General features: G+C 36.7%; 3 protein-coding genes across 4 annotated transcripts; 2 read left to right on the top strand and 1 right to left on the bottom strand.

Annotated features, from left to right (window-relative positions):
- Positions 1-997: 997 nt before the first annotated feature.
- LOC306877550 (protein S100-A1) lies at positions 998-1,359 on the top strand (the record flags this gene model as incomplete). The annotated part of the gene is made up of 2 exons (XM_079429381.1): positions 998-1,138; positions 1,210-1,359. 2 exons carry the CDS (start codon positions 998-1,000, stop codon positions 1,357-1,359), a joined length of 291 nt encoding a protein of 96 aa, XP_079285507.1.
- A 901-nt stretch (positions 1,360-2,260) lies between these two features.
- LOC306877612 (methyltransferase-like protein 25B) lies at positions 2,261-11,445 on the bottom strand. Its single transcript, XM_079429472.1, has 8 exons — positions 11,183-11,445; positions 10,917-11,035; positions 8,163-8,379; positions 7,962-8,024; positions 7,752-7,886; positions 5,275-6,092; positions 3,334-3,518; positions 2,261-2,907 (listed from the first exon to the last, which is right to left on the bottom strand). The coding sequence occupies exons 1-8, from the start codon at positions 11,282-11,284 to the stop codon at positions 2,813-2,815; spliced, it is 1,734 nt and encodes a 577-aa protein (XP_079285598.1). The 5' UTR covers positions 11,285-11,445; the 3' UTR covers positions 2,261-2,812.
- Positions 11,446-11,726: 281 nt separating this feature from the next.
- LOC306877994 (interferon-stimulated 20 kDa exonuclease-like 2) lies at positions 11,727-15,548 on the top strand. 2 transcript variants are annotated; one of them, XM_079430071.1, is made up of 4 exons: positions 11,727-11,818; positions 12,556-13,210; positions 13,988-14,188; positions 14,443-15,548. In XM_079430071.1, exons 2-4 carry the CDS (start codon positions 12,599-12,601, stop codon positions 14,545-14,547), a joined length of 918 nt encoding a protein of 305 aa, XP_079286197.1. In that variant the 5' UTR covers positions 11,727-11,818; positions 12,556-12,598; the 3' UTR covers positions 14,548-15,548. The 2 variants fall into 2 exon arrangements, with proteins under 2 accessions (XP_079286197.1, XP_079286198.1); XM_079430072.1 differs by having other exon boundaries at positions 11,730-11,818; positions 14,447-15,485.
- Positions 15,549-16,006: the final 458 nt, after the last annotated feature.

Raw genomic sequence — 16,006 nt, 5'->3', positions numbered from 1 at the left:
TGGCTATTTCCTCCGCACAGGTGAATGGACGCTATTTAATGAATGAGCACAGGTAACTTTTCAAGCACTAGTTACCACTTCTTTGTCTGGGTAAGTTGAAAATGCTATTTGTTTTTGTAGACTTACTGATGTTATACTGATAATTTTCTGGAAATCTAGTCTATACGCCGTTATTTGTAAACAAAGTTGACAATGGTTTAAGAATAAACGCCACTTTAATATAATTATTTAATGATGTCAAAGGTTAATGCATGTAATGAGACCCTTTCATTTAAGAATATTACTCGGCACGATAACTCTCCATGTAATACGAATAAGGCCGTTTTTATTACATACTTGCATCTTGTTACCAATATGAGTGATTCTTGTAGTCTACTAACTTTAATTAAACTCACTTTAATAGCGATGATGGAAAGTTATTGTTCATAAGCGCATTTGTGGGTCGTTTTACAGTGTAAATGTTTTGATGTTAATTTCTCATTCAATGTTCATTTCTTCTACATGAGACTTTAGATTTAATAGCCATGGAATATGAATATATATATATATATATATATATATATATATATATATATTTTTTTTTTTAAAAAAGACCTACATGGTGGATAAATGGTCTCAGAGCCTTTAGTTCATACAAAAGACTAATTGAATAATTGATGTATACCTGTCTTCAATCTCCCTCATGATTGTCATCAGCCTGCCAGTGCCAAAAGGCCTGTTCCCTCACAGATATTAGATTCCTCCGTGGCTGTGTAACCCCATTCTTAGGGGGATGGTGGGGCCCCTGGGGTCAGCAGGTGTCTGTGCAAACTACATGATTTTAAGAATCGAAAAGGGCAATTTCACAAAACACGCATTTATGCATTCAAATGAATGAGCATGTAGTCCTCAAAAAAACCAACGTAGATTCTCAGGTGTTCACATGTGGATGGTTAGACTTGGAGATTGCAACGTGTTTTTCTTTTTTTTCCAGAGTATATTTTCTAAAGAGAAAAAAATGGTTTCAAAACTGGAAGACGCAATGGAAGGCCTGATTAAAGTGTTCCACACATACTCTTCTAAAGAAGGAGACAAGTACAAGCTAAGCAAAGCCGAGCTCAAGAGTTTACTTCAGGGAGAACTCGGTGACTTTTTAGCAGTAAGTTTTAAACCAATTAAGTAGCAGTAACTATCCCGTATGCATAAAAGAATAACTGTGTCCTTTTGCAGGCGAGTAAAGACCCCATGGTTGTGGAAAAGATCATGTCTGATTTGGATGAGAACAAGGATGGAGAAGTGGACTTTCAGGAGTTTGTTGTGCTGGTGGCTGCTCTCACAGTGGCATGTAATGAATTCTTTGTCGAGAGCATGAAGAATTAATGTTTTTCCATGTCTCCCTTCAGCTGTGACATTTTGTAAATGTTATTTATCAGAAATAAAGACTCTATTGATGTGCAAACAATGTGTGTTGGAAAGTACAGTTGTGGAAGTGAACTGTCAAGTGTGCACAAGATGTTTTGTCTGGAGCCAGAGGTTCGCAGCTGAAGGGTGCAGTATTACTTAATGATTTACAATAAGACAAAATAAGCATAAAATGAGCTAAAACACTTTATCAAGATTTAAACCAGGAGTGTCAAACTCAGTTCCTGGAGGGCTGGAGCCTTGCAGAGTTTAGATGCAACCCTAATTATATACACCTGATCCAGCTAATCGACTTATTTGAAAACTACATGGTTTGTGTGTTGGAACAAAACTGTAGGGCTGCAGCCCTCCAGGAACTGAGTTTGACGCCCTTGATTTAAACTGGCATATTTCTTCTATTGTTCCCACGGTCTTGGAAAAACAAAACTAAATATGAGGGAATTTTGAAAGTGATTTCCAGACCTGGAAAAAGTCATGGAAATTATCAAATCTTAAAAGATCTTAATTTAGAAACTGACATTTAAAATATTTTATTAGGTAAAAAAAGGTTTAAACCCTGTAATCACAAGTGATTTAGTAAAGTCATGCAAATTAATTGATGTAAATCCTGAAAAACAATGTTAATGTATTATGGCATAAAATAGAATTAGGTTCAATAAAGTAATTTAACTTAATTAATACATAAACACTTTAGTTTCTATAAAGTCGAAATGAGCAAAGAAATTAGTCTCTTTGTGACTGCAGCATACTTTACTTACTAGAAATATCATTGGGGCTTTAAAATACTGTCTTTGAAGGTTTGACCTGATTTTATAATAAGAGTGCCAGCTATAGGTTAAAAAAGACATGTCAGCCTTTTCATTAAACTGTTTTGTTTTTATTTACAAATAGAACATTCATACACCTGCGGCCAGTAGATTCTGGGTCTGAATATGTCTTTTGTAATAGAGATGAACCGTAGACGATAGCAACTTTACACAGTGTAATATAAATCCTGTGCTTTAAAAACAATAATTAGAGAAAATGTTATGCAATAAATCCAGTCTGACAACTATGAAAAAAAGTTTTAACTTGTCTTTTTATTAGTTAAAAATTTAAATCCTATATTAACATTTTTGAATTTAAAAGAAGAATTTCCCTCTCTCCAATTCAGACAAAATCTCACTTAAAATGTGAGAGAGTTTTTGCTTCTAAGTGAAGGCAAGCATGACAGGGGAAAACAAATGACTGGCAATGAGCCATTAATGGGACACTCTGGAAAATCAGACCTCTAATTTCAGTTTCCAAATGTCAGATGGTTTGTGTGACGGTTCATTTAAGGGCATTTTATTTATAAAATGTTACTGTTAATCTAATTATGTGGTTGTGATTCAGAATTTGGATTCAAATATCTTGGTGTATGTTATTTCATTCAGCTCTGTGCTTCTTTGGGCTTGACGGCCACCAGTACCAGGTTTCGTGAGGAAAATGCAGCATCAAAGAGTGGGATGAGTTTACTCTGGAAACCTAAATATGAAAATACAAAGATGAATTATAATTATACAATAAGGGAATTTTGAAAGACTACTAAAATTTCTACACCTGGAAAAGTGATCATAGAAAAAGGTCATGGAAACTTGGATGAATGTAAGTTCTAAAATATTTTATTTTGTAGATACTGATATTTTTGAGTAAATAAATAGCTGTAATCAATTACTAGAAAACTCATGTAAATCAATTATAAATAGGAATAAATTAATCATTAAGTTAATCGAACTTCTATGAGACTTCTATCTCTACAAAAAACACAAATTATAAAGATGATTAATAATATTACTAAAATAATAAAAAATGAACAACCAAACATGTAAAAAAAAAAAAAATGGCAAAAGAAAAAAGCTCATTTGGTCATTTTCATTTCTTCATATGAGTGACTGGCTCTGCTCTATTTACCTCTCTCCTGCAGGAAAATCATTCTGTCCAGTAACACTAGAGTTTCCACCACAGGTGTGAGGAGAAGAACCAGGCTGAAGTACACCACCACTTTACCCTGGTGCGCTAGCATTGCATCCACAGCGACAGTGTCAAATGGGAGATCAGCAGGTAGGCCCACCCGTGGCAATGCCAAACGAGCATACCTGTGATAAAACAAAAGATAATATTATAATGCAGTTGTCTAGTATCTCAGATGTACTTGACAGTTTAACACGTCATAGAGATTTTGATTATTTCATTTAGGTTTACTGAACTAGTTTCTCAAGTCCTTCCTGTTCTAGGAACTGAAGCTCAGGGGTGAGTCACAGATACGGCAGTTCTTTAAAGGGGTCATTTCACAGATAAAAGGTCACTGTACTATAAAAACATCCTGTAAGTTTCAGAACTCAAAACTCAAATCTCATCAGTCTACAAACAACGTATACTGAAGGCAGTCTGCTAAAATGACAGATTTTTGAACGATCTACTCTACAGCTACGTTTACATGGACATCCATGATCTAATTATTTACTTTATTCTAAACAAGACATTATGATTAAAGTGTTTACATGAGCTGCTTTTAGAATATTCCTTTCAAGTTCCCATTTTACATGTTATAGTTCATAGATCGATTAATGGCACGCGTCATTATGTCCCCACGTGATGCCATCTGACGTCCCCTCCAGAATTTCACGCATAAACATACAGTTTGTCTTCATTATGTTGCCATATACAGTTTTGGATGGTTCATTTTTAATTTTACAAAAGCTTCAAATGCAGTTAATTATTTGTCATGCTATACGTGCAAACAGAAGCCAGCATTGTTGAAGCCATGCTCTTTTATTTGCCATCAAATGGTTGACCACTGCCGTGACTGTATCCTGTCGCATAATGTGGCAAAAAGTCCTACACAACAGTAATAATGTGATTAAGGTGTGTACATGTATATACTGCACTTTGTTAATGCGACTAAAATAGGAATAATCCACGTCTTAATTCGATTTGTGTTTACTTCGAGTATGACTTTAACCGGATTAAGGTAATCAAAAATCTCTGTTTACATGGTAGATTCTTAATCAGAGTATTGTCTTAATCGTGTTCAAATCGGATTATTGTTGTCCATGTAAACATACTGTATGATGTAATAGTGTGGATAAGCAGAAGAAGATCAACACCTGCTTGTACATCGATGCCTGTTTAGCCCCCCCACCGATTTGTAGCGTCGAGCGCGTAGGTCTACACAGAAACTAAATGATAAACATGGTTCTAAAGACAACAAGATGCTGTGCAGTGCCAAGTTGTGGAAAAAATAGTCTTTACATTGCTTTCCTTCTGATCCCAACATTAGGAAAAAGTGTTCTAGACCATGTCAGTTCTAGACCATGTCAGTAAGAACTCTTTTGTCTTTTGTTCTCTTCATTTTATCGCGGGTTCGTTTACAAACAAGGCACAAGAATTTTCAGAAAAACTGAAACTACAAGACCATGCTGTGCCAACTATATTACTATCGCAACAAACAAGTGTGAGTAATTGTTTTTATTACATGATCACTATTGCTTTATCTATTAAACAGATTGTTTGATATGAGTATTTATGCGGTTTTAACCTAAAACACAATAGCGTCCATCTATGAAGGATGTAGACTGTCAAACATACACAAGTGTTAGCCAATCATAGCTGTGGGCTTTTACTTCCGAGTCAACAATCCGCCACGCCTATTCAAACAGTGTTCTGATGGGGGGGGTCAAAAACAGTACAGAAAATTGCCAATTACTACATAATTTTGATGTTTTTTGATGTAAAAATCTTGATAACACTATAAGTGGACCTCAGAGAACAGTACAAAATAATAAACAGAGGCAGTTCATGACCCCCTTTAAAGATATTATTATTCTCAAATATAAAAATAAAGGCACTAACTCAGAAAATGACAGTGCGTGGGCTTTCCTAACAGTCTGAACTCCTGGTCTGCGCATATCGGGCCTTTCCGCTCTGATGATGCTTTCTAAGATGGCTCTGTAGCAGTGTGTCCTCAGTAAGCTGCTCTCCTCTCTCAGTCGGTGGAGATAGTCCTCTATTGCATGACACGCTCCCTCACGTGCCTTATACGACAACTGGTGCCCTGGTAATCCATGTACCCAGTCACTCATCGGATAACCATATTCTGAAGAGGAATCCACAACTGTGTCTGCAGAAAACGGGGGCTGGAAAACACCTGGAGGGTTTGGGTTCTCCTGGGTTGAGATTTTCATGTAGCAGCAAGCAACCGATGTGATGACCTGAACGTGAGGGCAGTTGGCGAAATGACGCAGAAGTGTAGAGCTAAGGTCTCCACAAGCATGAAGACCTGTGAGCACAAAACGACCAGGTTTTTTGGCACCACAATCGGTAACTGGTATGGTTTTACTGGTAAGAATTTCGGTCGCCATCCCTGATGGAAAAACCCCCGTGTTTATTTGGGCTACAGAGTCTGAAGTATTGATGTCAGTTTTTTGAGTCGGCAGTGTATTTTGTAAGTCTTCTGCTTTGATTTGGCATGAATGCGGCTCTAGATTCAGCTCCTTCACCCGCTGTTTCTTTTCATATGGCCCAGTGGTTGCTCCAATACTGTCACTTTCAGTTGCTGTCACACCAAGCTGTTGAATGAAGACATCCCATGAAGCCTTTGGGTTGACCCAGCCCACCACATGACGAGGAGAAGGACCAGGTGCAGAATGAAGACTTTGAGAATTTCCAGACTACAACAGAAACACTGATGATAATTATCACTGCACGTACAAAAGAAACTGTGGTTTATACAGTTATACACTTACTGGCCACTTTATTAGGTACACCTTGCTAGTACCGGGTTGGACCCCCTTTTGCCTTCAGAACTGCCTTAATTCTTCGTGTCATAGATTCAACAAGGTGTTGGAAACATTCCTCAGAGATTTTGGTCCATATTGACATGATAGCGTCATGCAGTTGCTGCAGATTTGTTGGCTGCACATCCATGATGCAAATCTCCCGTTCCACCACATCCCAAAGGTGCTCTATTGGATTGAGATCTGGTGACTGTGGAGGCCATTTGAGTAAAGTGAACTCATTGTCATGTTCAAGAAACCAGTCTGAGATGATTTGAGCTTTGTGACATGGTGCATTATCCAGCTGGAAGTAGCCATCAGAAGATGGATACACTGTAGTCATAAAGAGGTGGACATGGTCAGCAACAATACTCAGGTAGGCTGTGGCGTTTAAACGATGCTCAATTGGTACTAAGGGGCCCAAAGTATGCCAAGAAAATATCCCCCACACCATTACACCACCACCACCAGCCTGAACCGTTGAGACAAGGCAGGATGGATACATGCTTTCATGTTCTTTACGCCAAATTCTGACCCTACCATCTGAGTGTCGCAGCAGAAATCAAGACTCATCAGACCAGGCAACGTTTTTCCAATCTTCTATTGTCCAATTTTGGTGAGCCTGTGCGAATTGTAACCTTCGTTTCCTGTTCTTAGCTGACAGGAGCGGCACCCGGTGTGGTCTTCTGCTGCTGTAGCCCATCTGCTTCAGGGTTCGACTGTCACAAGGGAAGAATTAACATCGACTCTCTCCTCTCCACCGACACTCTCTCCTGTTGTGCGTACAGAGATGGTATTCTGCATACCTTGGTTGTAATGAGTGGTTATTTGAGTTACTGTTGCCTTTCTATCATCTCTAATCAGTCTGCCCATTCTCCTCTGACCTCTGACATCAAGGCATTTTCGTCCACACAACTGCCGCTCGCTGGATATTTTCTCTTTCTCTGACCATTCTCTGTAAACCCTAGAGATAGTTGTCCGTGAAAATCCCAGTAGATCAGCAGTTTTTGAAATACTCAGACCAGCCCGTCTGGCACCAACAACCATTCCACGTTCAAAGTCACTTAAATCCTTTTTCTTCCCCATTCTGATGCTCGGTTTGAACTTCAGCAAGTCGTCTTCACCACATCTAGATGCCTAAATGCATTGAGTTGCTGCCATGTGATTGGCTGATTCGCAATTTGTGTTACCAAGCAATTGAACAGGTGTACCTAATAAAGTGGCCGGTGAGTGTGTGTGTGTGTGTGTGTGTATATATATATATATATATATATATATATATAAAATATAATTTTTATTTATTTTTTCCAACTAAAAAAACAAAACAAAAAAACACTAAAAATACAACAACAACAACAACAACAATAATAATAATAATAATAATACGAAATAAAATAAAAATTACTTAAAAAAAACTTGGTCAGAGCGATAATACAAGCTTAAAAATTTATCAATCATAATGTAATATCAAAAGATGGTTACGAAATAGAAAATGCATAACGTAAAGGATAATATTAATAGATTATATAACAGAATAATTTGTGAAGATCATACCTTTTGATTCTCTTTGGCAAGTGTCAGTACAAACTGTCTATCAAATTTGGTAGCCATGGAAACAAGGTTAGGGTCAGCCTCGATTCCAGTGACATCTAGGCCGAGTCCAAAAGACAGAAACCTTGTCAAATGGCCCTGGAGGAATGGATCAAATTAAAGTGAGTAATATGCATATTTAGAATAAGAAAATTGAACAAGACATTACTGTACCTGTCCAGACCCAACATCAACCACACAGCTACAGTTAGTCTGATCACACAACTTCTTGACCAGCTAGGAGATACAGTTCGGCAGAAGAAAAAAAAACAACATTTTAAATGATTTTTAGATTATCAACTAGTCTTAATTTTTAAATAATGGCATTTAGAATCTTTCCCCATTGACATTACATGCAGTATAATGTACCCATACCGTGCCTAGTCGTCGGATTTCGTGCTGCTTCTTGGGCTTGACGTGTTTACGGAAAATGTGTTCTAACAAAGAACTCTGACTCTGGTTTGACTGAAACTCTTCTGGCACTGCTGCACCTGTGTCCTGACTGTGCCCACCTGGTGCTTTACGTGGAAACGACAGCGCATGTGCTGCTGTCCGCAGTGCCAGTAAGGACAGAGGCCACACAGATGGGTACCTAAAAGACAGAATAAATACAACACCTTTGAATTTACTTTCATTTATATGTTTACTATATTAAATAGTTTCAAAATATATATCGTATGTTGAACCTTTTAAAAGAAAGACACACAGAAACACATACAGTGCCCTCCAAAAGTATTGGAACAGTAAGGCAAATTCCTTTATTTTTGCTGTAGACTGTAAACATTTGGGTTTGACATGAAAAGATGAATATCAGATGAGAGATTAACATTTCAGATTTTATTTACAGGTATTTTCATCTGGATCTGATACACAACTTAGAAGATAGCACCTTTTGTTTGAACCCACCCATTTTTCATGTTACCAAAAGTATTGGAACATGTGACTGACAGGTGTGTTTTGTTGCCCTGGTGTGTCCTATTAATTGATTATTAAAACAATAAATAGCACTGAATGTCTGCGCTCAGTTTCAGATCCATGCAGAATGCATTTATAGTTAGTTAGACGTGTAAGCAACATGAAAACCAGAGAGGTGTCTATGGGTGAAAAAACAAGCAATTGTGAAGCTGAGAGAAGATGAAAAATCAATCAAACCATTGCACAAACACTGGCAATAGCAAGTACAACCATTTGGAATCTCCTGAGGAGGAAAGAAACCACTGGTGTACTAAGTAACACACCTCAAACGGGTAGATCAAGGAAAACATCTGCAGTTGATGACAGAAACATTGTGACAGCTGTAAAGAAAGACCCTAAAACAACTGTTAGTGACATCAACAACAACCTCCAGAGGGCAGGAGTGAAGGTATCACAATCTACTGTTCGCAGAAGACTTCATGAACAAAAGTACAGAGGCTACACCAGAAGATGAAAACCACTCATTAGCAAGAAGAATAGGAAACGAGCCTCAAAAATTCTGTTTCATGGACTGATTTTATGGTCCAAAGTGATGGAAAGGCTAAAGCTTGGAGAAAGAAAGGATCTGCTCATGATCCCAAACATACAAGCTCATCTGAAACACAGTGTACACAGGTGTACATTATAGTACACATTACACAAGTAATGTAATGGCTTGGGCTTTCATCACTTCTTCTGGGACAGGCTCATTAATCTTCATTAATGATGTAACACATGATGGCAGCAGCAAAATTAACTCAGAAGACTACAGAAATATTTTGTCTGACAATTTACAGAAAGATGCAACCAAACTGATTGAGAGATCCTTCATCATGCAGCAAGATAATGACCCAAAATATAGTGCCAAAACAACAAAGGAGTTCATCAGGGGCAAGAAGTGGAAGGTTTTAGACTGGCCAAGTCAATCTCCACACTTAAACCCTGTAGAGTATGCATTTTACCTGCTAAAGAAGAGACTGAAGGGAGTAACCCCCCAAAACTGAAAGAGGCTGCGGTGAAAGCCTGGAAAAGCATCACAAAAGAAGAATGCAAAAGTTTGGTGATGTCAGTGGGTCACAGGCTTGATGCAGTTATTGAAAGCAAAGGATTTGCAACTAAATATTACGTCTTTTTCACTTTAATCTGTTAATTCTATCTGTTCCAGTACTTTTGGTAACATGAAAAATGGGTGGGCTCAAACAAAAGGTGCTATCTTCTAAGTTGTGTATCAGATCCAGATGAAAATACCTGTAAATAAAAGCTGAACTGTTAATCTCTCATCTCATATTCATCTTTTGATGTCAAACCCAAATGTTTTCAGTCTACAGCAAAAAATAAAGGAATTGGCCTTACTGTTCCAATACTTTTGGAGGGCACTGTATGTGCCTGTGAATATTTTACGCATGTAGTTCATGGTATATTAATGAGTGTTTGATTATGAAGGAATATACATTTGATTTCAAAGAATTTTATAATAGTTTTATTATAGCTAACAAACGAAAGCCAAGAAAGAAACAAAATGTTAACTGAAATAAAATACACAAAAACTTATAATAAAAAATTATTGAAAAAACACTAATAAAAAAAAAAAATACTACAATTTTAAACTAATTTAAAATGATAAGAGAAACATAACATAATTTAAAATAATAATAAAATCAAAGAAAGCATCACAATGATACTAAAATAACACTGGTACAATAAGCAATTTTGGTATTGTGTTCGATCACCACTTGATGTCCAATGTAAAATATTGGTCCCAATGCAAAAAGGTTTTTTGCAGACAAGAAATTTCCTTGCATTCTAAGTATATATTTGATCACTTCATGCATTTCTATCTGAAGAGTTCAGATGTAAAAGCCTCTAAGTGCTGTCTTAAATTTTCATAAATGAGCATTATCAGGCTCCTATGTTTAGGTTCAGTAATTTTACTCTAATGGCAATGCATAGGTCATTTTTCTATGCAATTAAAGTGGAATAACTAAATATAGGAGCCTGATAAAAAAAAATGCTCATTCTAGAAGAAAATTTCAGACGGCACTTAGAGGCTTTTGCATCTGAACTCTTCATCTATTTATCTCAAAGCTTTTTTGAATTTTGAGCAATGTTCTGGCTTTGTAACATTATCTTAATTTAAGGCAACCAGAGACAGATACAAAGAATAAACTCATTTACCGCCTGTCCTTAATCTCTTTATCCAGCAGCAGATCAGCGATCTGTGGGGGTGTAAGATCACCGAGGGCGTCCTGCCAGCTCACAGGTAGAGTGTCCCACAAACTCTCACTGAAGAACTCCTGCGTGGACGCACAAACACAGATGCACTTTCACATGTACATAAATATTTCAGTTGACAGAAACCCCATGGTTTAACACACGGGATTATCCGTTTACTGGTACACTCACACACACTGAAATAGTACAATAGGTTGTTGATATATTACTATTATGTAGGAGTCTGATATGTGTCTGTAGGCTGACAGGAGCGAAGTCAGCTTCTCAGCTAGTTCTCGCTGCTCCTGCTCTGAAAAAGCCGCCACAAACATCTCTTCGGCACTAAAAACACCATGCAGGTTCAACTGGGTGCCCCTCAATATTCCGAGTAGTCATTTAATATAGAAACTTAATTGGGAACGTATTAATTCTTTGGTGTTTACATGTAACAATCCTTCCACACGTGTTCGCAGGTGCGCCGCCTACTAGATATGTCCGATTCGTGAACAAATCAATGACTCGGTTGAACTGATTCACAAAACCGACCTAAACGATTCATTCACGATTGGGAGTTGACTCTTACTTGGTGACGAACAATGCAGTTGTGTATGTTTTTTTGTACTAAAATTACGATATACCATAATCACGTTACGGCACTGAAAACTTAATAAACAGTAAACAGGAACCTTTACTGAAGCATGTTTTGAACCGGTTCTTTGAAATGAACTGTTCGAAAGAGTCGAACATCCCATGACCGTTAAACTCCAACCCGGAAGTACATATGCAGTCACACGTCCGACATGCTTGTTTTGAACACAATAATAGGAAAAAAAATATCAATGGTCGAGGTTTTGGAGCAAATAATGGTATGTGTTCGGCAATTTTGAAAGTTGATGTCGATATGTAATACAATCGCACAATTTATTTCTCTATGCACAGTGTAATACTCAGAGAATTGGCTAACGTTACGTTAGATAGCTTGACTTGTCCATCATAGAAATGTGCTCTGATATGCAATGTTCATAATCAGTTATTTAAAAGACCTGATATTTTTATCCAACTCTAACAAGACTCGGGAACTGTAACAAAACTGAAAATGTCAGGTCTAAACTAGTAAAACTGTTAACTCTCACTATATTGTGAATAGATGTCTTGTCTTTGCATAGCTTTAAAAACATTGTTTATGAAGGTGGTTTCAAACTTTTACATGCCTCGTTCAACCAATATGATTCGTCGTCTGAGCTTATTTTAAAAGGCATCTATATATTTCAATGTATAAAGACCCATTTTATACAGTGAAACGTTATTATAAAGATGTGTAAAATATTTAGTTATTTTTTTTACTATTCATTGTAGTATTGTACTGTATTTATTTAAGATTTTTATTAGTTATTGTAATGCTTTTTTAAAATTATTTAATTGTTTTTTAAATTGTTTAGTCAATTATTTATTGAGTCAATTTTTGAATAGATTTATCTTATGTTAATAATTTATTATTTAAACATTTTTTACACTTTTCTTCAGAATGATTATCACAATCATTGTGTGTGGTCACGTTAGTTCTTTGTCTTAACAGTTTTCTTTTCCTTTGTTTCTATTTAAGAGTAAATGAACATCAAGAAGACTGCTGTAATCTGTGTACAAGAATGTCAGGGCTTATGTTGAACCTGGTTTGTGAGCCTAGTCGAGGAGATAAATCAGTTAAATCCAGAGGAAATGCCAAGCATGAACGTTTCCTTGGAAAGAGACATTACCTGGAGCACAAGGGTTTGTTAAAAGAGAAACAAAATAAAAAGCGAAACAAAAAGAACAAGCAGAAAAATAAAAACACGTCAAGAAACACGCAGCTCAATGGAGGTGACCAATCAAAACCAGGTGCTATTTTTCCTAAATTTACCTCTTATCTGCCTAATAAGACCAATGAGCTTTCTAGTTCTGCACAGATGTTTTCAAGGAAATCCACATTTTCATTTCCATCCACTGCCTCCACATCTCAGTGGCATCCGACACACCAAGCGGCACCCCGCACTCTCGGACCTTTAAAATATGTAGCGATGGACTGTGAGATGGTGGGCACAGGACCGAAGGGGTGTCGCAATGAACTCGCCCGCTGCAGTATCGTCACCTACGAGGGTGATGTGATTTATGATAAATATATCAAACCCATCGATCCTGTGACAGATTTCCGCACTCCCTGGAGTGGAATCAGGAGGCAGGACCTACTCCATGCCATACCCTTTGATCAGGCACAGAAAGAGGTATGAAAGAGCTTCTCTACTTAAGTGATCATGTTATATATTGCATTTATATGTATAGAAGACACTTTTATCTAGCAAATCAGCTGTTTTTATTGTTGTCACTTGAAATGAATGTTAACTGAAATGTTTTTTACTTCAGCTAGTTGTCAGAGCATTCTTTCCCATTTCCATTTAGTTTAACTTGATGTCATAAAATAACTAAAACTGGAATAAAAATGATTACAAATTATATAGACATATAAAAAATAAAAATGAATAAAAAAACTTAATTACTAAACCTTTAATGAAAATGGAAAATGCTAAAATATTTTTAAAACATTGCATATCCATTACATTTTATGAAGGCTTTAAGGCTTGGGTAGTTTTTAGTTTTTTCAGATCACATAAGATCACATAATGTTATAATTTGTTTGTGGACATATTACTTAATAATATGTAACATAATATATAACATTCCTAGTGGATCAGTAAAAATATCACCATAGAAACATCAAATCATCTTTTCAAATCTTTTTAAAAATTTGGATGCAGTATATATTGGTAGAACAATATCTTATCAGTTATCAGCCAAGTTTTCTGCCTAAATTCACAGCATTTAAAATGACTGATTTTAGATTTTATTGTTTTGTATAATTTTATTGATTTATTTTTAATTATTTCAACAAAAATATAATCCATTTATTCATTGTGCTCAAAATAAACCAAGTAATGATAAACCAGTAATAGACAGATTGATTTTGTAAGTCTACTAAGCGTTATTATACATTTTGTCCACAGATTGTGAAGATAATAACAGGGAAAGTGGTTGTGGGCCATGCCATCCATAATGACTTCAAGGCCTTAAAATATTTCCATCCTGCTTGCCAAACACGAGATACAGCGCGGATTCCGCTGCTAAACCAGAAAGCTGGACTGCCTGTGAATGAAATGGTGTCTCTGAAGAGGCTCACTAAGGCTGTTCTCAAAAAGGACATACAGGTGGGTTTAACTCCGCACAAAACGTTGTAACGTGGCTCAGCGGATGTCAGTTTCACCTGTGCCAGAGATCAGAGTGCTTAGAGGAGTTCAGCTCTCAGATATTGAAGACGATATATATGGAGTCAGTTCAAAGCAGCCCTTGGATCTTAGGATTGAGAGACGACGAGTCAGACTATTTTTTATAAAGAAAATAAAGACGGGCATGGCTTTGAATTTTTTCCACTGAAAAACTCTCTCTCTTCTTATATTTTCAGACAGGGAAGGGAGGCCACTCATCAGTAGAAGATGCCAAAGCCACCATGGAACTGTTCAAAGTAGTGGAAAGCATGTGGGAGCAAAAACTCTCAGCTTTCAGCTAAAGCAATGGATCTAGCTCTGAATCAAAAAACATAGAAGCTTTTTAAAGATAGGATTTTTACTTCCCGCCTTTTTTATCAGCTAAACATCTCAGCTATGCTTGGGTTTAAATACCACTAGGGGGCTCTTCAATTTCTATATTTAAAAAAAAGAAAGAAAAAAGTATTTCAAGTTAACTATATTGGCTGTGTTGGCTGTTTAAAGCAACTAAGTTGCAAATAATTGGACATTATGATAAACTGTCCACATGATGTTTTGAGTTCTGTTCAGAACCTTTACAGAAAGTAAAAAAAAAAAAAAAAAACTCACTGCTCTCTGGTTGTCTGTCTTTCTGATGTCTGACGAACAGGACGAGTCAGCATTCCTCTTCTACTCTGAATTCAACACCGCCACATGAAGTAAAGCTCCTCCTGTATTTAACTGTCCAAATGAACAGGGCCTCTACTGTTATCCTTGAGATTACAGTCGAAGCTCTTTTCCTTCCAAACCCACTCAATCATCAGTCAGTCGGTTTTTAAGAGTCCAGTTGCACCACTTTGGTGATGTTTGGGAAGCAGCTGGATGTTCCTTGCCCACCAGTTTCCCAGCAGTTGAACAAGCTCATGATGGACTGATTTTTAGCCTTATTTGGGATTCTCTTTTGCAGAAAGGTTCAATCTAACATACTGTAGAACACAGTCTGATACTTGCATCACATAAAGTAATCTCACTTTTTGCTTCTTTTTTGTGTGATTAAGGATAAGTATTCTTTAAAATATGCAAAACTGATTCAACATATATCATTTAGGACCACACATTTAGAATGGCTGTATTAATCCTTAGTGCAGTCCCAAAGGGCTCACTTGGTGACTACTGTTATATTATCCATGAGGTTTGCCTCAGCCTTATTCTAAAGAATGGGTGTTTTTGACAGTGCCAAATTTGTCATTTTTCTTGTTTATCTCTCATACCAATGTTAAGTTTGATTGTGACACCACATTAAAAAATAAATTGGATTGCCATCAGATTTTAACATGTAATTGAAATGTTGGAGTATTAAACATATACAGGTACATCTCAAAAATTAGAATATCGTGAAAAAGGTCAATATGTTTTGTCACTCATTTCAGAAAGTGAAACCCATATATTATATAGATTCATTACACATAGAGTGAAATATTTCAAGCCTTTATTTCTTTAAATTTTGATGATTATGGCATACAGATGATGAAAACCCAAAATTCAGTGTCTCAGAAAATTTGAATATTACATAAGATCAATAAAATGGATATTTTAAACAGAAATGTCAGGCTTCTGAAAAGTATGTTCATTTCTATATGCACTCAATACTTGGTTGGGCCTCCTTTTGCATGAATTACTGCATCAATGCGGCGTGGCATGGAGGCAATCAGCCTGTGGCACTGCTCAGGTGGTATGGAAGCCCAGGTTGCTTTGATAGCGGCCTTCAGGTCATCTGCATTG

Source organism: Barbus barbus (genome assembly GCF_936440315.1).
Source record: "Barbus barbus genome assembly, chromosome: 12".
Classification (NCBI taxonomy): Eukaryota; Metazoa; Chordata; class Actinopteri; order Cypriniformes; family Cyprinidae; genus Barbus; species Barbus barbus.
The sequence above is the reverse complement of the archived record's forward strand: the minus strand, read 5'-3'. Positions and strand labels throughout refer to the sequence as shown.

Coding starts and splice junctions, on each gene's coding strand:
- LOC306877612 (XM_079429472.1), bottom strand. CDS start 11,284: ATGTTTGTGGCGGCTTTTTCAGAGCAGGAGCAGCGAGAACTAGCTGAG. Junction 7,887..7,961: donor TTGATGTTGGGTCTGGACAG/GTACAGTAATGT, acceptor CCATTCCTCCAG/GGCCATTTGACAAGGTTTCT. Junction 6,093..7,751: donor TTGCCAAAGAGAATCAAAAG/GTATGATCTTCA, acceptor TTTCTGTTGTAG/TCTGGAAATTCTCAAAGTCT.
- LOC306877994 (XM_079430071.1), top strand. CDS start 12,599: ATGTCAGGGCTTATGTTGAACCTGGTTTGTGAGCCTAGTCGAGGAGAT. Junction 13,211..13,987: donor TTGATCAGGCACAGAAAGAG/GTATGAAAGAGC, acceptor TTTTGTCCACAG/ATTGTGAAGATAATAACAGG. Junction 14,189..14,442: donor TTCTCAAAAAGGACATACAG/GTGGGTTTAACT, acceptor TTATATTTTCAG/ACAGGGAAGGGAGGCCACTC.